Source organism: Centruroides vittatus, unplaced genomic scaffold (assembly GCF_030686945.1).
Source record: "Centruroides vittatus isolate TY-2023 unplaced genomic scaffold, ASM3068694v2 contig_875, whole genome shotgun sequence".
Lineage (NCBI taxonomy): Eukaryota > Metazoa > Arthropoda > Arachnida > Scorpiones > Buthidae > Centruroides > Centruroides vittatus.
The window spans coordinates 4,262,256-4,285,444 of NW_027122567.1; the positions used below are offsets into that span (position 1 = coordinate 4,262,256).

The 23,189-nt window shown below is 26.7% G+C and overlaps 1 protein-coding gene across 1 annotated transcript; it reads right to left on the minus strand.

Moving 5' to 3' along the window:
- Positions 1-3,434: 3,434 nt before the first annotated feature.
- Positions 3,435-21,780, minus strand: LOC136983088 (sodium/calcium exchanger 1-like). Its single transcript, XM_067279719.1, has 7 exons — positions 21,697-21,780; positions 9,034-9,145; positions 8,805-8,959; positions 8,149-8,248; positions 7,232-7,351; positions 5,450-5,608; positions 3,435-5,358 (listed from the first exon to the last, which is right to left on the minus strand). Exons 1-7 carry the CDS (start codon positions 21,778-21,780, stop codon positions 4,982-4,984), a joined length of 1,107 nt encoding a protein of 368 aa, XP_067135820.1. The 3' UTR covers positions 3,435-4,981.
- Between the last annotated feature and the right edge of the window lie 1,409 nt (positions 21,781-23,189).

Consider the following 23,189-nt stretch of genomic DNA (forward strand, 5'->3'; position numbering starts at 1 on the left):
TTTAATGCAAATGCATCTTTCTGAGTTTTTGATTTTACTAATAATGATGATGTAAAGACCGAAAAGCAAAAGATGATGGAAACAATTAAGAGAAGGAAGAAGATGGAGAGATAACAATTAAAAAATAAAGAAGGAAGATGATGCTAGAAAGAAATGTAAAATAAATTATAAAGAGGAAGAAATGATGATAGAGAAGAACAAAGAAAAATATGTTTAAATTTAAATGTGCAGAATAATATGTTAAAGTGGAAAAGCAAGATTTAAAATAAGAATAATATAGTAAAAAAGGAAAAGGGATGATGATGATGATGATAAAAAGAGTATAAAGAAAAAATTTATAGTAAGAGAAAAATGATGATAACATAAGTAAAAAGATGTAAAAAATTATGAAGAGGAAGAGGAAAAAAGGTAATAATAAAGAGAAAGAGGCGATGATGATAGAGAAAAATAAAGAAAAATATTTTTAAGGATAAAGGTGTAGAAGAATATGATCAAGTGAAACAGCAAGATTTTTTTTAAAAAAATGATGATCTGAGAAAAAGGAAAAAGAATAAGACGATGATGATGAAGAGGAAAATGATAATATAAAGAAAAAGTTGATGATGATGATGACAAAAAAAATTAAGGAGGAAAATGTAATAGGGAAAAAATGAAAAGGAAGAATAAGATGAAAAGGAAGGTGATGATGATAATGAAGGGGAATTAAAAAAAAGTAGACAATATTAATAAATTTTAGTGTAAAAGGTGTCAAACAAATATATTTATACTAAAATTTAATATTATGAATTAAGAAACTTTTTATTGATTTTTATACATATTAAATTTATAATTATCACATATTAATGTAAACATTTTCTTTTGTGGATTTTTTTTTTATTTTTAAAAATTTTCAGAAAATTTTCTAAAGAACATTTAATTTTCTTAGATGACTAACAAAATTGACTTCTTTTTTCGGTTTTATTATTTATGTTACAGAAACGATCATATTCATATACAGAAACATATTAACATGATGAATAACAAGCTTACAATTAATGATAACGATATAATATTTTGGTTTGTTGGTTTTTTTTCTCATATTTGTTGTTATTTTCAAAACTAAAAATAAATTTATTTTTTTTATTTTTTTCCCTATGAGAATATTTTTTTTTTATTTTGAGAAATGGTAATTTGTACAGCAATTAAAAGGAAAGCTGCACAAATTACAATTTTCAACAAAATTTTTTTTTCTTTTATATATTTATATATTTATTTATATATATATATATATTAAAATAGAATGTTTCACAACAATATTGGCAGGGGCGTGCTGAATTGGGTGGGTGGAGAGTGTTTTTTTTCAAGTTTTGTATACTATATTCTCGATTTAAATTGCTGTAACGTTGTAAGATCTCCACTTTTATAACGTTTTAATCGGTTTTTCCTGTATATTTTAGCACCGTTTCTTTAATTTTTATAGCTTCTTGTTCAGCCTGTCGCCTATCTGAAGACTTTCATACTTAGTTGTACCTTTTCGGCTCAACATGTTCACGCATCTGTTAAAGTTTAAGTAAAATAGAGCGAATCGTGGTTTCTAGATACTCATCTAACGCTCTGATTACTCAAAAATCCATTAATCTTCTCACAAACACGCCGATAATTCGTGTGTCTCAATATGGGCATGACCCAATGGATCTTTATTTTCTAATTCATCAGCACGCCCCTGAATACTGGCAGCTTTATTATTTTATTTTTTACTTTTTTTTTCGATCACAACACGAATAAATTATTAACCATTGGGAAAAAAAGCTTAGGAAGAAATCTTTTGCTTATTTATTTTTCTTTACTTTGAATTCTATGAATAGTAAATATGATTATCTGAACATTAATTTTCCGTACTCGGCCGAATTATTTATTGTTATTATTATTATTAATTATTATTAACTTTTTTATTATTATTATTAATTATTATTTACAGCAATAAAGCTTCTTAAAATGTTAATTTAATTCTTTTTAATTCACACATAAATATTGGGACATAAAATGACAAGAAGTATTTTTTCAATAACTATCTTTAGACCAAGTAGAGTCTAAGAATGCATAGTTTAGAAATCACCTCCTATGATTCTATTTATTATTTGAAGAAAGTATCTACTTCATTCCAGCCTAAGTTGTACAAGATATGTACTTCATACAGTTTATTAAGCATGGCACATTCTTCTATAATCATAATTATTATTTTTGTTTTGTTTAAAACCGATTATTATTATTATTATTTTAATTACACATTTTAATACTATGACGTTTAAAATAATAATTTCAGTACAAAGTTTTAAATAAACTTGAAATTAAAAATTCTAAACAAAGTAGCTTCAAAAGAAAAACAAAGTGGAAGAAGTAAGGTACAAGAGTTGAAAGAAGGAATATTATTACATTTAAATTGAATAGAAAATGGTTTTTATGAAAGAAGTTGTTTATGAAAAGAGTTAAAGATGAAAGAAAGTGTAATTAAGTAAGTAAATATTATCGCTGAGAAGAACATCAAAGTAAAGGAGCAGCAAGGAGATAATAAAGTTAAAATGTCACATCAACTTTCTATGGAAATTGCAAATTTTGATATAAAATTTCACAAATATAACAATTAAACAATATAAATTCTATTAACAACAAGCATTTATTTATTTTTTTTTTTTAAACGATAACATGAAAATGTAAATCTTTATCCCAAAACTTAAATGCCAATAATATTTAATAACTGGTTAAGTCGAAAAGTAAACATCTCCAACAGATCAACACTCTTTCTTTAATATCAACAGATTTTTTTTTTTCTTTTGAAATTATTTCAATTTTGAGAAAAGAATCTTCATTATTCAAATAAAATCGAAATTCTCACACAATATTTTAGTATTATTTTTCTTATTTTAACATTTTTACTGCCTTTACAGTCGCCGAAAGTAGTCTTTGACTGAATCCACATGTAAAAAGATTTTCTCGAGTTAATCTTGAATTGTTTTTATACATTACATTCAACATCAGTAACTACACTTTCAATATCAAAAATTCATATTGAAGGACAGGTTTATCGTGAATTTCACTAATTTTTCTAGTTTAAAGAAGCGAATAAAGATTGTTCTTGTTAATTTTAATTGTTTTATTTCATAAAATTCACTTTAGGAATGTTGTAAACTGAAATACAACACATTTATCATCAAGGCTTCTATAAGAATCAGTTGAATCATAAAAAGATGTAGTTATTTACTAGAAGATATGTTTTAAAAGTGTTAGGAAATACATTATTATTCTCTAAAACATTGATATTTCTTCAAAGCAAGTTATTACAGTGATTGAATTTTACATTGTTTCCTACTGGATTGCTTGTTACTTTATTCAATTAAATCTTCTTCGGGCAGTAAAAGTGTTAAATTAATAAAACACTAAAAAGTCTTAATTCGGTCTTTAATAAATTCTAAATTCCTGCCTCAATCAGAATTCCAAAAATTTCCTATAAAGGCAGTGGTATATAACCTAAAAACTTTCGTTAAACCATCGGTTAAACCATTTAAGATTCTTAGAATATATTTCAAGATAAATTCTAATTGTTTTTAATGATAAAGATAAATTTAAATATTATTTTATTCTTGTTTTTTTACAGATATTATGAAATACCCATGGACAACTTTACAAACATCAAAAATTTGATGAACACCAAAAAATTTAATTGTTTGGGATAAAACGAGATTGAACTTTGACATCGTTTGCATCCGAATCGAGACCTGAAATGTGTATAATATATATATATACATATATATATATATATATATTGTTTTTTAGTTTAATTAGTTTTGAAGATAAGTATAAGAATCCACGAACATCAGAAATAGTCAAAACTATTCATCTGTTGTAACAAAGAGATTGAGTGATTGTTGAACATGATATACAGAAGGATCTAAGAATAAGGAAAGTTATCCTTAAAATGTCACTCCCTGCTGATTTCTTTATACATTTGCCTAGGCACTATGAATAAACTAACCACAAAATTATGTGGTGTGTAGCCGTGAACATTCATAAAATGATTACCCAACCCAAATTACTTTAAAAATGAGACCAGAATTACTCTACAACTACCGTTTTTATAACTAGAACAACTCTTTCAGGTGCCACCTGGCCCGGTTAAGACCTTTAGGAACAAGAGCCCTATACTCAACCGATAAAAAGATACCCGAAATACACGTAGTATCGAAAAAACATAACGTAAACAAACAAACAAAAATATTCTTTTAAGTAGAATAAATCAAACGAATTTCCAATAAAAGGAAGTGTTTACTATACACATATATAAAAAATATGCTCATTATAATAACTTTTTTAAAGTAAACACAAGCGAATACCTTTCTCATTAACTACTTAGCTTCCACCTGCGATAATAAACGACAGAGAAAAAGCAGGTGTTTTAACAAATTCGTTGACTCGGTACTCGCGAGTGAACAGTACAGTACCCTATTTATGAATTTAGCACTTTAAAGAGGGAAGAGTAACTTTTTTTTTTTTTTGTAAATATTTCCTGATTACGCTTCACTGAAATAGCTTGAATAGAGTAAAAGGATTTGTATATATATATATATTTCTTTGTATTTTTTCAAGACGTACTTGAACTACAACTATCATCAGGCTGTATCCTCAGCCGTTATGTACAAGAGGAAGCTTCATGATATATTTTATACATGTATATATGTATATACTTGAGTGTACATATATACATATATACATATACAACTTTTTAAAGGACTCGGTCCTTCACGAAGAGGCACTAATCTTAAATCCTTACTTTGTATATATATTATATATTGTTTGTTTGTTTTTTTTACTACCACGATCCCATTCTAACTTGAGGTCGTTCTCTATTCTTTTATTGTAGAAGGTGGCACCCGAGATATGTTAGACACGTGTCCATTTGATGAAAAAAGAGAGAGAGAGAATCTTCAAGTCATCCACGATTTTTCTTTTAAAATCCTTCGATAATATCATAAGCTTCTAAGCTAGACATGAGGACGTAGAAGCACCACAAACCGACGAAAAGTATAGTTGTTGGTAGTTTGTACTTCATCGGACCTCCTAATTCTCCTCCTACGGCAGGATGACGACGCATAAGTAGAACGGTGCAACAAACAAAAGCACAGGCACAAAACAGAGTGACAGAAAATGCTAAATTTCCGGGAGGTACTCTAAATTGGCTTCCGTTGAGCGAATGATGTATCGCGGCGATCGACCATGCAACACCTATTCCCAAAAATACATTGACAGCATTACTACCTGTTACGTTACCAATAGAAGAATCTGCATATTTATCGTTACATGCTGCCACTTTGCTGGCGAAAGTATCTACAAAGAAAAGAAAGCAATCACATTTTTTTAAAGTTAGAAGCACAGAAACGTTAGTACAGAAAAATTAGTTGTTAAAAGGTAGCAATACCTGGTATACTTGTTCCCAGAGCCACAAAAGAGATAGCAGTTACAGCATCGCGCAGTCCAATGGTACACCCGAAATGGGATGCCAGATCTCCAACAATTGCAGTTAGCACTCCGATAATTGCAATGCTGGAGACGAAGCATGCCCATCCGCCGAAATAATCTGTAAATTAGAAAGTTTCAATGCGTTTTTCCATTAGCAAGCTTATGAGTAAGAAATAAAAAGCGTAGAGTAAGTTATGTTTGCTCTTCTTTAAGAAATAACTTTGTTACTAGAGAATATATGTAATTAAATAATTCTAATTTTCATTATGGTGCAAAAATGAATAATATATTTCATATTTTAGGAAGACCTGGTAACTTCTATGAAGACATAGTTCATACTTATCCAAGTACAGGCCCATTCACTTCCTGAACACTTTATTAAAGTGCCCATGAAGTTCAATGAATAATATAATAATTTTCCTTCTTAAATATCTTCTAAATTTATTTCTAATTTAGCAAAACAAATACTTTTTTGTTCATTTTTTAAGCATTTTCATTCAGAATCTCGTTGAGTATTCCTAATGTTAAATCACTCCTCTCCCATATCTTAAATTAGGAAAAACACCCATTGAATATAGAAATGGAATAAATTTACTTTCTACAATAAGACTATAGTGAGAAATTATGGAGTATTGCATCTTTGAAACAACAAAAGTAATTCAGGTAAGCTTACAACTTACTCTTAATGATATTAACAAGAAACCTTCCTTAATAATAAATAAATTATACACAAATTCGTATGTATTAAGAGTAATATAATCTTCCATGTTTTTATGAAACAATTCTATTGATTAAACTGGTGAAAACTAAAATTTCATTTATAAAAATAAATAAATTACATGTCCTCAATTTAATTTACCTTTAAGACACGATCGATTCTTTGCAACATTAAAAACTATTTGTAAAGACAGTTTAAAAAATTCTATAAAATAAATCTTCGATTATAAAAAAAAAATTTAAAAATATATAAAACGTTGATGATAATAATTTTTAATGTAAAATAAAAAAAATACAAAGGAAATTTTGTAATTTTAAAACTCAAAAAGTTCCCAAACTAAATCTTGATAAATCTTAAAGCAGAAAAATTGATAGATGATGTTCAATCTTGTAGAATTCATAAATGTCACAGTAGATGGATGAACTTATATATAAATATATATATTTTATTTTTTTCTATATTTTTTATAACTATTGTAACATAAAAAAATAAAATTTCAAGTTTTTGTTATTAATTTTATATAGACAAGCCTTGTCAAAGAGATTAAATTTATTAAATTAATGGAAAAATTTGGTGACATGCTTCAATTCAAATAATTTTTTTTCCTCCTCTTTTATTGTAAAAAAATAATTAAAATGAATTAAAATGTCATAACATACAATTAATTCTTTAATTTCTCATTGAATTAGTATTGTCGTTACGAAATTTAATGAAGTGAAAACATATAAAACATGGAGACATAAGTGTAAAACGGAATTAATTCTCATGTAACTTGATAAGGTGCCATGAATATTTACCTGTAATTAAGTTAACGTTGTAAACACGATTTGCATAATTGTAAGTTCGAAGTATATCATTTATTATCGTGTTAAAAATATTGCAGGAAACGATTTAAAAATATCGATCTATTGTTACACGTTTATGTCTTGAAACATGAATTAAAAAATTGGCGTAATTATTAAATTTTTAAGTGGAAAAAATTATATAGATTATGAATAAAATTCTTGTAATATTTTCCCTTACCGGTGGGTGGAATAAAGGCAAACAAAACTTTCCAGAAGATAGTAAAGAAGTGTATCACATAGTCTGAACAAGAAGGCATCTTTTCAGTTCCGTCATCTTCTTCTTCATCATCTTCATCACCTTTTATTAAATAACATTAATAAAACCGATACTATAGTTTCGGATATTAAAAATATATTCAATTTTTAAATTATTCTTACGATTTAAAAATGCTTCCATTAAAGCAAGAACGTGAGAATTTAGGCTTTTTCGGTGAATTATTTAAGAATTAACTGAATCTCTCTTCAATTGTTATTTCTTATTCGAATATTAGGAGATGAAATTTTAAATAAAGGGCCTTAAAAAATGCTTTTTATTCGGCAAATTAAAATGCACTTTTATTTTATTTTTCTGTAGAAACTACAGAAAAAATAGCAGCACGAAATTCGATAAATCAAATAAAAAGTCAAAAAAATTTTATAATTTAATGTTTTTTTTTTAATAATTAAAAAAATACATTTTAATAAAATTCTTTTATTTACGAAATTAAAAAGAATTTATAAAAATTCTTAACTGAAATCAATGAAAACTGTGGCTACTAAGTGGAAGATTATACATTTCTGTAATGTTACTAAATTTGCTGGAGTTATATTGAGTAATTTCCGAGTTATACTACATCAAAATTGCTATAACTGGGCCAATGCAATTATCTTACAATCGCTCTATTTGCATGTTTCCTGTGCACTAACGTAAATCGAGTCATCGTTTCCTTTCTATTCAATGGAACAGATAAAGTGATTTATCCTTTATCACGTACAATAATCGTAATTAATTTGAAAGTTTTCGAGTTTATGCAAACAATATTAATGGAAAGATAATCTTCTTAATATGTCACGTTTAAATTTGTTAAAACTTGATTAATTAAACATTAATTTTACCTGTATTAACAGTTATAACACCTAAGAACTGTTCTCTCCACGACGATGTACCTATCATCAATGAGACGTTTGCTTTTTCGAAAAGTTTATCGACAGTATTCTGTAAAGAAATAAAGAAAACTAATGGTAAATATAATCAAAAATCAATTTATAAATCGACATCATTCCCTTACATTTTTAACTATTGATCTATCCCAATAGAAAATACTGGGATTTAGATGTAAAAAAAAAAAGTATATCTCGACTAATCTCGTTGGTGTCTTTATAAAGATTAATAGCTAAAAGAATCCTCAATACACCAAGGATTAAGGATTAAGATGACTTCCAAAAGTTGGATTTCATATAACTGTAAATGATAAAGCCGGTGTAACGTTACGTAACTCACACATTTTTCCAAATTTCTACGAGAATAAATCCCTATAATAACTATAAAATTTACTTTTAAACCAATTAATTTTGAGGTTTCGATAGTAAATAAATTATTCATATGATTAGATCCGTTTTGACAGGTGATTTTATTTATTTTTAAATGTTCTCTACTCGTATTATTGTTTTTAAATATTGCAGCCTTTTAATGAGACTTTGTTTCACCGTTAACTTTTAATTTTATGCTGAGATCATAATACTTAATATATTAAAATTTAGTTTAAGTTTACCTTAAACTCGCGGCTCTCTTTAATCCTTATTTGACATCTGTAATATTCTCCCAATCTGGGTTTTCCTAACATTGCTAGCTTGTCTGCTTCTGATGCTTCGCCATTAGGAGATGATGGTTCGTTGTTTATTTGGCCGGTTTCCTCTTTAATCAAGTCTAAAATTTAATAAGAAAAACATAAATTAAACCTTTCGGATGGCCTAAAATATAAGAAAAAGGTTAATTATTACCTTCTTCTAATTTTGGTTCACCAATTTCTACGTAGAACACCGAATCTTTTTCGTAACTTTCGTTGTCCAAAATATGAATTGGAATATCTTTCCTGTAATTTAAAACATTAAACTGCAAAAATGATATTATATAAAACCAATTATTTTATATTTATAATATGAGTAAAAGGATGAATAATATCTAAATAATTTTTTTTTTTTTAACTTTGTTTTAATGGGCTGTAAAGATGGCATTTTGTATTACTTTCCATCAGAATTAATACGATTATTTACTAAAAATGAATAAATATTAAAAGAAAAACTTTCTTTCTAGTTATATTTTCAAAATTTATTATTAAATCATGAATTTTTATTTATATTTTAAAGGAAGGGATAGATCTAGTTCTTAGATATATAAAGTAACGCATTCAAACCAGGAGGTGCCATATTTAGTCAATTTTACTGTAGAGCGACCATAGTTTTCAATTCAAAATATTAATTAATTCATGTATTTTATCGAAAAAAGATATAAAATATGACTGCTGCTTTCTAAAGTAAAATATTATAATAATTAATTTTTAATGAAGGGAGTAGTAACAACTGGATTAAAGATGATTGACCGGCTGCTCAAAGGAATACGATACTCTATACATCTAAATATATCAGATTACAGAGAGTGAGAGATAAATGCTTCATGCTGATAAAATTCTCTTTAAACTTTACAGTAGAGCCATCTAAATATCTAAATTTATATATATATTATATTTAACTGTTTTGTTAAATGACTGAAAATGTATAAAACAGTATCCAATTTTCCCTTTCCAGAAGCGAATTAATATCTAAAGCACTCAAATTCTATTTAAAAATGAAGAGAATTTTGTTATATAATTCATAAATATCAAACAAGAGTATTTATTTATGTTTAAAGTAAGGATTTTTACGTAATTGCAAATCCTTGCTTTATAACGAATCTTACTTTAAACGAAAATATCCTTTAATATTTCTGAATAAATACCTTTAATTATAATGGTAAGGTATAATAAATAATTAGTTATAAAACTAAAACATTAAACAATTTCAGATAATAAATTAGAGTAAATTTTTATAAAAAAATCGATAGGAAAATATATTGTAAAGTCGTCTTGTTTTCAATAATATAACCACGACAAGGTTATATTATTATTAAATCAATAATTTTAATTCATTTAAAATAATTTATTTCAATAAATATTCATTAATTAAATAAATTTGTTCTACAAGAATTTATTAATGCGTTGAGAATTCTAAAGCAAAGTCTTATTATTAAATCCAAAACCTGATATAAAATGAATTGAATAGCATCTAAATAATCGATTTTTGTAGCTGACAGCTTGAAAATGCTTGCTTTAAACGCCTCGTTTAAACTAAAATCATGATTAAAACTAGGATTTATTTATATAATATATAAATATTACTAAAATAAGGATTTTTAAAAATATTTCAACTAAGATATTTATCCCCAAATGTAAATGATATACATGTAAAATACGTATTAAGAATCGTATTAAATAACTATTTTTTCCTTTTCGTTATAAAATATAAATTAATGATCCGTATTTTACGACGTTAAATCAAGGATCCTGATTGCGATTTAAGTCAGGATCCTCGATCTAACACCATTAAGTGATTTAAATTACGTCAAGATCCACATTTTATGGTACAAAATCGAGCATAATGACCTAATTCGTAACCAGGATCTTTAATGTGGATGCTAAATAATAAAAATGCCGTATTAATCATTACATAAAATAATTAATTTCCTTTTTGTTATTAAAGATCCTAGCTTAAATATTAAATACCATTAAACAATTTTAAATTAAATCAGGATTTATACGTTAAGAAATTAACTTATGGATCCTGATTTAATTTATTACTTATAATAAGAAGAATAAGAACTTTTATTAAATGGAAAGTTAGGATTTTATTACCGAAGAAGAAATTCGTGTCATCTGTTTTTGCTTCAGCACAAACAGCTAAATTCAATTTTAACTTTAAAAAAAAACTGTCCACGCTTTAATTTACAGATATTTTTTACAGAATTAAACTGTTTTAAATATAAAATCCGAAGAGAAAAACAACTATTTATTTTATCACCTCACATTCTTCCTACGACAGTTTTACAAAGCGAAGTTTTTATTTAAAGTATTAACGACGTTAATCTACTTTTTTTTTTGAAGCTTCTCGAGGAGATAATCAAGATTCAGGTCAGGCTTTATGTAATTGTCTTCTCTTTTTATCACACTAACGGTCCTGTTTAGGAGTTAAAATCAAATTAAGCAGTTTGTGATGAAGTAAAACTCTTATTATCATTCGATTTAGAAGATGAAGTAAGAATACAAAAATGCGTTTAAAAAAACAAATATATCTTCTACAGAAAGTTTAAACTATACTTTAGACATAAATTACAATTATTAGTAAGAAGGAAAAACTTGTAATTAATTTAAGAAGATAAGAAGAAAAAAAATGTGTTATAAGAATTGCACGTGTGGTGGAAACAGTTGTAATGTCACATTTCTCATTATTTTTATACTTTTTTGGCACTTAATCACGTTGCTTTACGGAAATAAACATTGTTTCTTCTTGTAAAACAATTGTAACCTCATTAATTTTGCAATTTCCTTCAGTAAACTACTATAAAAATATTGCGGCAACATGGCCGAATTGGACAATCGCTTACGATTATCCGAAAAATTCCGCATCATATCGCAAAAATCATCGATTTTTTGCAATGGTTTCCACTCAATTCACTCCACTAAACTCGAAAAATAACTATAAAAAATGTTTCAAAAGCAATTTACTAAACTATAAATTGTATATTTTTTTTCTACTTCAGTAATTATAATCTTAATGCATCGAACGTAAAGTATTACCATTTTTAAATGCAAAAAACTATAGGGCCTATTTATGAAAGTTATTTTTAGGGAAATTTATTATCTTTTGTACAAGGACATTGAATAAATAGTAAATGTGTTGTAAATAATACAGTTCGATAATGAAAGAGAAGCTTGCGTGATGTTAAGCATTTAACTTTCTTAAAAGTTGATATTAAATAGAGTTTTGTATATTTACTGATATTTTTAAGGCTATAATTTCATATTTTAAAAAGTTTTATAATTACTGTACTTGTATTATTTACGTTTTTAAATATTAAAATAGTTCTGGCTCGGTGTATACAGTTAATAGTCTTGTACGCGTGTGGCTTGAACTCAGATTTCATTTGACATATAGAATTTTTATAAAAAATTCAGCAACGAGTTGCGTAACTTTTCCGGCAAGAATTAAAATTGTGCGTAGCGCCATCTGTTATAAGATTTTATTATTTTTTTTAAATTATAAATGCTAATGACGAGTAAAATCATCATTAAATCTGACCCCACACGAGATATGACACATGGTACACCCCTGTATCTCCCCGCCTTTACATCACGCATTAACATCCATACACACAGAACAACCCCCAAATTTTTTACATTTCTCGACATTTCAAGGTCCTCCGAGTCCAAAAATATAAAATTCTTCGGGGAAGATTTTTTGACCTCCATTCCCTCTTTAGCATTTTGGGTTATGATGTTAAATTGTATACCGGAAAGAAAACATTTGTTTAAGTAATTTAGCATTTAGAGAAGGTTTCTCTAATTCATGTCTAATCAGTGAATTGCTAGTAGAACAGTTTAGGAATAAGATGAGCTTAATGAATTGTAAATGAAATTTTATTCGTTGTAGTCTTAATGAGAAGTGTACCAAACAGGTAAAGTATACAATACATTACACTGTCGAGTAAAGAGGACTGAATAAGGATTTCCCTCCATAACAGATGGAAAGTATGGAGATCGGTCAAAAATGACCCCCGAGATTTTTACATTTTTGAATTCGAAGGATCCTCAAACGTCGAGAAAAGTAAAAAAGCTGGGGATTATTTTCTGTATATGTGGATGTCAGTGTGTGGGGAGTCACGAGTTTGTTCACTCACTTTAATGTTTAATAACTCTTATGCCTTTTGTCGACAATTTCTGAAATTTTACAGGGAGGTTTGTGTATTAGGGAGATTGATGCTATTAAATTTTTGTGATTAAAGGTCGAAGGAGTGGGAGATAAAGGGGGTCACGTATCATATCTTGAGTAGAGTCGCACTTAATGACGATTTTACTCGTTATTAGCATTTAAAACTTTTTATGAAACGCATATCTACCCAAAAATTAAGCTTGTTGCCATTTTATAATAATTAATGATATAAATTTTTTAAAAAATGAAATCTGATGACAGATAGCGCTACAAACAATTTTAACTTTATTGCCGGGAAAGTTTTGCAACTCTTTGTTGGAATTTTTTTATTGAGTTATTTCCTTGTGTTTTTCCTAATTACGTATCCTAATTGTTTCGTATTACTCCAAATAAACAAGGAAACTGTTTCTAATTTTTCACAAATACATCTTTATTTTTGTAGGGAGCACCCAACTTTCGAATTGGGCAAAAAGGGCAATTGCCTGGGCCCCACAAAACAGGTGGTCCCAAACCAATCTTTTATAAGAAAACATTTTCCCCGAAGAAAAATGTCTAAAGTCAACACGTACTGTACAGTACGGTACATAAATAATAGAATAATTTATTAGTAAATTAATGTAAAAACTATTTTAATAAATATTCCAGAACGGCTATTCTCATTAGTAATTTAATTATCTTATAAATTAATTAATGTAGTATATATATATATATACACAGTACATAAATTATATTATTAAATTACAATAAATTCATTAATTCTTTACTTTTCATCAATAAACTAGATTTAATTCGCTTATAACAAGAAATTCGGCTATTTAATTACATATTATATACATAATTATATAGTAATTTATGCATTAATTATCTTATAATTATATTTAATAAACGATTATTAAATATTTGAAGCTATTTACAACGTGTATATAAATATATATATACTTATATATAATATAATTTTGGCAATTTTACAATGAATTTAATGAATATTAATTTATTTAAATTTAATGGCTTGATAAAATGTTTTTAAATATTTAAAACCGAGCGCCGAATGTCTCGTGTATTAAAAGTACAACAAAAATATTAATAATTTCATGTAAATTTGACTGAATTTATACAAAATTACGGCGAAAAATAAGTCGATTTTCAGTGTGAAAGTAATTCCTAAAATTTATTTTTTATCGGAAGAGACTTGCAGAATCTTTTATTGTGTGATTTATGGTACTGTGCATCATCCACTCTTTCGTTGTATCTTTTGCTTAAATCTACGAATGGAAATAATGTTAAAACTCGAAATTTTATGGCAAAAAATTTAAAAAAAACGCTATTCAATTTCAGTAAATTACACAGACGATGAATTTGTTATTAAAATTATGTATTAATTTTTAACTTTCTTGCAATAAATTTGCGTTTATTTGCGTAGAAACTAGAACTTGCAGCATTTTATCATTTTAAATATAAAGATTAACATGTTTTAAAATATTTATTTTATTAAAAAAGTTGTTACTGGACGTTCCCGGCATTCTTTATTTATTTTCATCCCTAATAATTGCTACCATTACCTTTAAGTCCAGATTGATTCGGGAGATATTAAGGGAGTGGGGCTATATTTCCCGAACCAATGGTCCGATTTTTCTGAAAATTTCTGGAAACATTTCCCCCTACTACACAAACCTCCCTACAAAATTTCAGAAATTTTTGACAAAAGACACGAGAATTATTAAGCTTCAAATTGGGTGAAAAGTCGTGACCCCCCGACACACGCTAACTTCCATACATACAGAAATACACCCTCAACTTTTTTACATTTCTCCACATTTCAAGATTCCTGAATCCAAAAATGTAAAAATCTTGAGGGAAGGGTCATTTTTTGGAACGATCGCCATACTTTCCCTCTCAACATCCAGGAATGTAAAATGAGATGAGAAAACAAGGAATGGTTGTTTCTATTGAGACAAAGATGCAAATGATCAGCATTAAATTTTCAAAAAAATGTTTAATTACTAGAAAATTAAAATTTTTTAAACTAATTTTATCGTATATTATTCAAAAATTACGAAATTTGAAGCTATTTTAAAGACTAAAAAACAAAAAAAAAATATCACACGTAGACTATAATATGACGCCGTTTCTTCGTTGGAAAAAATGGATAGAGACATAAATCGATTGTCAAAAAATAAAAGAAAGAAATAGGGGAAGTGTTAAACGAGGAAATATTCAAAACATGTATAAAAATTACTTAAATTTATTATGACTAAAGAGAAATATACATCACTTTCTAAATTATTTATAGGTTTGAAGTAGAATCATAATCATAAATCTGTCTGGTTTGATTTTAAAAATAAATTGCAGATAATTTAGTCAAGATAGATTTCTTTTCTGCTTTTTTTTTTTTTTGCAGAAAAGTGAATCGATCAATGTAAAGCGAAAAAGCACACCTATGTAATATATAACACTCGTGTGCATATACATTATAAGTCATATCTTTTATATTTATGTAACGTTAAATATAATTAATCATTTGTATGAACTGTTGATTAATTCTTATTTAAACTATAGAAAATTGTCGAGATTTTTGATATTTTTTTTTAAAATATAAATCTTTGTGTAAATGGAAACAAGAAAAATATTAAAGTTTTATATAAATTTCACTAAATTTATGCTAAAATGATTTGATTTTCAGTACAGAAGGGAGTTTTAAAATGATCTTCGCTTTCTCTTCACATATACGTTAAAAATTAAGAGGAAAAATGAGGTTGAAAAAGAGGAAATACATATATATATATATAATTAATACAATGATTAATACATACATATATAAATTAAGATTGTGAAGAAGAGAGAGTAACAACATGAGAATGCAAAAGTAGGCATACAGTTGTGAATCTTATAAAAACAGATGTTTGGTGTTTATTATGATTATTATTATCTTTTATTATTTCGTCGTATTCTTTATTATAATTTAATTTATGCATAAAAATAAATGTTTTTTTCTTATGCTTTTTTCCGCAATAACAATGTATACCTACTTTCCATCCCCTGCATATGTATATAAGGAAAAGTTGAGAATGAGAAAGAAGATGACTAAGAGAAAATAAGGAGGAGGAAAGTATATATTTCTCTCATATGAGGAAAATGCAGACGAGGAAAGGAGGAAATATATACATTTATATGTGAAAAAATGAGGAATATATACATATATATCACATAAACCTTCTTCTACTTTGCGTGTTTAATCTTCCCTTTACGAACAGATTTTCATCTTTTCTCAATTATATATTTTTAAAAAATTGTGGAAAAATTCAATTTTAATATCGAAATAATGGTTTTTAAAATGAATATAAATATATATATATATATTTTTGCTGCATTTAAAAATATTTACTTTGTGCCAAGTTTCTCACATCGATTCTGGCAGGAAGTATATGTTATTAATAACCACCGACACGGGGTTCGATTTCTGGGATTAAATATGATTAATTATTGTATAATTATAAATATTAATTAACTAAAAATGATGTATATATATATATATATATATAACGTTACGTTTTAATTTATTTTTTAAAGGGCAAAAGGGGATTATAGATTGAACTTTTATGAATTTTAATGGAAGAAAAATTTTGATGATCTCTAGGCGAACGAGTTAATTAATATCATTTTATTTTCTATTTAAAACTCATTTAAACTTACAACGAAAGCTTTAAAATAGTTTTTATATGTAAAGTAGACCGAAGAGAAGTAAATTTTTAAGAAAATCGTGGCTGAAAATATGCTAAATTATATACAATTTAGGGCCTTATGCTACGGGGTTACAGAGAGCCTCGCGCTTTTAAATTTATTATTATTGGAAAGGTCTCTTATATCTTCGAGCTATAATAAGTCTAAATGAGTATATAGAAAGACGAGATACAACTAGAAATACTGTATATAAATTAATTATAAACTGGAAGTCTGTATAAAGTTAATCGGTGCTTATGGACCCTAAGCTTTTCATATCTGGTCTCGACTTTTACTTGGCTAACTCCGTTCTTGAGATTAAGAAAAGACAGAGAGACAGACAGGTTTACAATTTTTAAAAATGGCAGCACAACGTATGAAATAAAATTAAAAAAAAAAAAATAATTAAAAATTACAATTTAATTCAACTACATAATTTTATCTTAACTTTAAACCCAATTTAAAGAAACGTTTACCAATTTTTTTGAATAAATTAAATGACTGTATTTCTAAAAATGTAATTTTAATTAATATTCTTTTAAATTAATTAATATGCTATTTTTAGAATTAATTTCTTGTATTTTTCATAATTTTTTCTTTAAGGAAATCGAAATTTTACACTATTCTTCAGCGGTTCAAGCTACAAAGTTTGAGCAGATCCTCCCAGGAAGACCATTTAACGTTTTAAGGTTTCAGAATGTTAAAAAAAAAACTGTATAAAATATTAAAATTTGAAATAATAAAAGGATAGTTTACTTAATACACAACAATAAAACGGCAGGAATAATTTGCAAGAAGAGTTTTTGAGGCCCTAGTGTGACTCTCGAGTCAATGGCCCTTCGTGGTAAAACCTTTAAGTGATAAAATTCTGAAAAATCAACTATAAAAGCGAAACGTGTAAGAATTTTTACAGAAAATTTATTATAATAAGGTCATTGGAGTACGGAAAGAGTTGATAAGGAGCAGGTATGAAAACAAGAAACTTTATGTAAAACAAAAGGAGGAGGAAGAAGAACTGATCTACACGGAAAGTGAATATTCAATATAGAAACAGGGATATAATATATCTTAGAAGTGATTCTGTCAAATATAATCAGATGTTTCTATTGTAAGACAAAGAATTTATAGATTTACATCACTAAAAATGTATACATTTACCAACAAAAATTCGGGAGTAAAAGGTGAAGTATGCAAGAGAGTGGATGAAAATTCAAACTTTCACAATGGAAACAAATTTATTCCAAAATTATTTTGGCATTTTCATTTATCTTGATAATATTTTCGTCTCTGTGATCGATAACTCTTCGAGAATAAAATGAGGTTGATTTCAACAAAATAACTCGACCGTAATGCCATTTATTTTAAATATGTTTACTGTATTTTTGCATTATTATTATTATTATTATTATTTCCTTTTTTTCTGTCTGTCATCTTTTATAACTCATGTAAATTGATACTTCGTGTAATTCATACTTTCATTCGACATACAAAAAACGATTGAGATCCAAGAACGACTCCACTGCTTCTGCATATCAATTTTTATGTGACGAGTTTATGCTTTTTATACATAAAAATGTCACGTTTCGCTTAAATTTATCTTAAAAAATTTAAATTAGGTTATAAATTTAATTGATTATCAAATTTTTTAGCGTAATTTTCATTTAATTTTCATGTAAAACGAATCAAATTTCTTTAAAAAATTAGTTTTTAATATTAATTATAAACGTTTAAACGTAATAATTATTAAATTAAGCTTATATATTCAATTTTTAAAACATTTTAAAGATGATTTTACAGTTAATTTATAAAAATTTTAACTTTCTAACAGCGTATTTGACGATCGGAACCATTGAAATGTTATTAAATGAGTTTAAATATTTATTTACTACAGAAATTTCAAGAATTTTAAATATATTGGAAAATAAATTCATAAAAATTACGATTATTAGCATTTACTATTAATTATATTTTATAATCGATGATATTAAAGCATATATCATTAACATCAATTCATAAATAATAATAAAACTTACGTTTATAATTTAAATTTTATATTTAATTTACACAACTAATTTTTTATTCATTAAAAACTACATCAACGAGTTGCTTTACTTTCCCGACATTTTAAACTTTAGTGGCGCCATCTGTTATGATATTTTATAATTAAAACATTTTTATATTTTATTTATTATGAAATATTATTTTGAGGGTAGGGATGGGTTTTATAAAAAAAAATGTAGATGCTAATAACGAGTAAAATCGTAATTAAGTCCGATCCTACTCGTGATACTACGACACATGACCCCCTTTATCTCCCCATCCTCTTGACCTTTAACCACCAAAATTTAGTAGCATCAATCTGTTTAATACACAAACGTCCTTGCAAAATTTCAGAAATTTTCGACTAAAAGCACAGGATTTATTAAGCTTCAAAGTGGATGAACAAAATCGTGTCCCCAAATAAACACTAACATCAATACATACAGAGGAAAACCCCCCAAATTTTTTGCATTTCTCGAGGTTTCAAGGTGTTCAAAAATGTAAAAATGTTGGGGGGCGATCGGTCATTTTTTGACTGATCATCAGACATTCTCTCCGTTACGTATATTAAACAGTTGGGAAGGTCGCCATTAATTAATAATATTAATATTAAATATATTTTAATTAATAAATACATATGATTAATTTCATTTATTTGAACAAGAACCCAATTAATTTAATTAATTATTCATTTTAAATAAACAAAATTAATATACATTATAATTCAAATTAAAACAAATTTTTAAAATATTTTAAAGTTTATTCCAATTTATTGATATTTTATCGACAATATGAATGATTAATAATTAAATTTATCGATAGTTCATTAAATTTTTGGCAAATTTAATTATGAATAACTTCTAATCGATGATTTTAACTGATAAATATTTAATTGGCAACCGACTTAAACCATTTTTAAAGCTTCCTAACCATTTTATAATTCATTAAACATTGTTTATAACTAATTTATAACCTTGTGAACATATTTTTAAAGTTTAATTATGCTTTAAATGCTTAAGATTGCCTCTTCCTCTGTAATTTTAACCTTAAATTATTGTATAGAATTAACAATCTGGCATTAAAATTAAATTATTTTTATGGAGAATTAATCAAATGATTTATTTCATTTAAAAATTAAGCATGTTTTACGGTATTTATGTTATTTTGGAACCATTTTTGTAAGCAGTGGGATGAGTTTACGCCATATTGAAACGTAGGCGTTATGAATAATAACCATAATTTACTTCACAGGTTAGTATAGAAGTTAATTATCTTTAGAACATTTAAAATAATGCAAATTGTTTAATTTATGAAGCAAGAAAAGTAAATTAGATCAAACGATAATATTTGACAGCGCGATATTTTCCCTACTAAATTAACGTGGTGTTAAAGGGGGGAGGTTATTGAATTATTAATCGTTTATTAAACATTTTAACGACTTCTGTTCGATTATCAGCCACTGTTACTACTCAAGAGCGTCACAGAAACACATTTAAATTATTAATTCCATGATTTATAAGTCAGTAATCTTTGTAAAAAACTAAAAAATTGTGTTCAGAACTAGATAAAATATGAATTTCCGAGTATGAAAAATTATTTAATTAATAACTTTCAATCAAATAAAATTGATTTATGTACACCTCTACGGAATTACAACGTAATTATGATCTTGGAAAAGTAAAGAAACGTGTAGAAAATCGAATCCTTATCCTACAATTAACAGAAAAAAAATTGAAGTAGAAATCTTTCCAACGAACTAATCAATTTTTAATTCGTTTTTTTCTTATGAAAAAACACAAAATTATACATTAATTAACTGAAAAAAAACTGATTTATAAGAGAGAAAAAACTCCATTTAATGTTTTGTTTGGCTTGATTGTTTAGTCTATTTTAACCTTTCATGTTATTTGGGTTACTCCCATTCGTCTTATCGACAACTTTCTTTGGTAAAATACTTGTTTAGTCGGATTTTTGCTACAGAAAACGTTTACTTTCAACATACGAAATTGCTTTCCACATTGTTTTTCTAATCTTACCACTTTATATCACTTACTTTTGGCAATATACAATAAAAGCAAAGAACTAAAAATATAAAAAAATTCCAGCAATGAGTTACTTAACTTTTCCGGAAACATTCAAAACTGCGGGTGGAGCCATCTGTTATCATATTTTATTTTTAAAATGTTTTTATATTTTTAATTATTGTAAAATGGCAAATAGCTTAATTTCGAGTGCAGAGTATGAATTTTATAAAAAACTGTAATTGCTAATAACGAGTAAAATCGTCATTAAGTTCGACCCTACTCGCGATACTACGACACACGACCCTCTTTATCTCCCCACTCCATCGACCTTTAACCGTCAAAATTCACTAGCATCAATCTCACTAATAAACAAGCCTTCCTGCAAAATTTCAGAAGTTTACGACGTAAAACACAGGAGTTAGGAAGCTTTAAAGGTGAACAAAATTGTGCCCCCCATACATCCATACATAAAGAGAATCTTCCATATTCTTACATTTCTCGTCGTTTCAATGACCCCTGAGTCCAAAAATGTAAAAATCTTAAGGGATCATTTTTGACCTCTTAAGATTTTTACATTTTTGGCCAAACCTTCCCTTTCTTATATCAATATATAACAGGGCCAGGAAACTAAAAACAAAACACTTATAAAACTTCTTTTTTTCTATTCTTATATAAATTATGAAAGATTTATATTTAAAATTTAATTTAATTATATAACATAATAACTGCAACGTTTACTTATTCATAGTTCGAATTATTTAATACGGAGATTGTTACTTCTTCTTTTCTTTGTGTTTTTATCTCGAGAGATTTAGAATCTATTCAAAAAATACAATTTTTTTTTTCTCTTTTACAGTAATACCTTAGAATGAAACTCTGGAAAACAATCTTCTCCCCTTCTCCTCTTCTTCTTTTCGCATTTACATATTCTTTCCTCGTACATCATTTTAATTTATGTTTTCTTTTTTTATATATATATATATATAACGCCTTCATACTGTTTACGATTTATTTATTTTTCCTCGTATAATGTCTATATTTGCAGTATGTTATATATAAGAAACTGTAGTAACGAATCTTACTAAAATTACATTTTATATTCTTTACTTGTAAATCAAATATGTATCTAAGATGTACTGTACTGTACATTACTATACATATTCAGAGGTTCGACTTATATATATATATATGAGTCAAACCTCTGAAAATGGCAAAATAACCTTAAAATAACGACTAGTGGTCTTTATGTACAGTACATATATCGTGGCCGGTTTTTCAGAAGTCAAACCTCTGAAAAACGGCCAGAAAATTAAAAAATTGTTCGTTGTTTAGAGATTATTCTGTATACATTTACAAAATGAAACATTCCTGAAAATCCTTAGAGGTAGCCGCTTTTACAAGTTCGACTGTGTTTATATTTTCTAGAATAAAATATGTAAACAATATTGAATACAGTGTATGAGGGGTGGGCAACCTTTTTAAGTGCACGTGCCAAAATCGCCAAAAATCTGTAATGCAAAATCTTCTCGCGTGTCAACCGGAGTTTTTGGGAATTATTATTTAGTGTCGTAAGTATTGAGAGAGCATTTTTAAATAATAAAAAAATCCACATATATACAAACTTCAAAAACACGATAAATTCTTTACGAAAAACGAATATATATATATATATAAAAGATGCTGGATATTTATTTTTTAAGGTGAGCTCTGGTTTACGTGCCGTAAAAAGTTGTTTGGTGCCACGTTTGGAGCGCGTGCCAAGAGTTGCTTACCCCCTGGTCTATATAACATATTAAGTTAAAAATGAAGTAGTAACAAAATTATTTTCTTCTTTATTTCCTGTACAGTCATCAGTTTTTTATTTATTTATATTTTCTAACTACTTACTTCAAACACGGTAGTTAAAATATAATTTATAATTACAGCAATGCTGTAAGTTATACAATAGCAGAATACAGGGTGGACCAAAAGTCAGGTAACCGTTGTAAAAAGGAAATACCTATCTTACTCAAATATATTATTACTTACAAACTTTGCGAAAATTGCTGAATTGCCTAAAGAAATGCGGTTTTACCTGACTTTTAGATCACACTGCATTTATATTTAACAATATTAAAATGTTTAATTAATACACTTGAATAAACTATCAGTAAATAAAATTTATCCAAACTTTTATATTTTGTAAATATAATATTTTATATACTTATATTTAAATAACATTATATATACCTAACAAAATTTCGAATATAGTTGATGTTGATTTTAGTGGATTGTCTTTTTTTTTAAAAGATTAAGAATTTGTCTAAAAGTGGTGCCGCTGGAGACTGCCCATCTGTAACATGGTGGTGAGCTGAA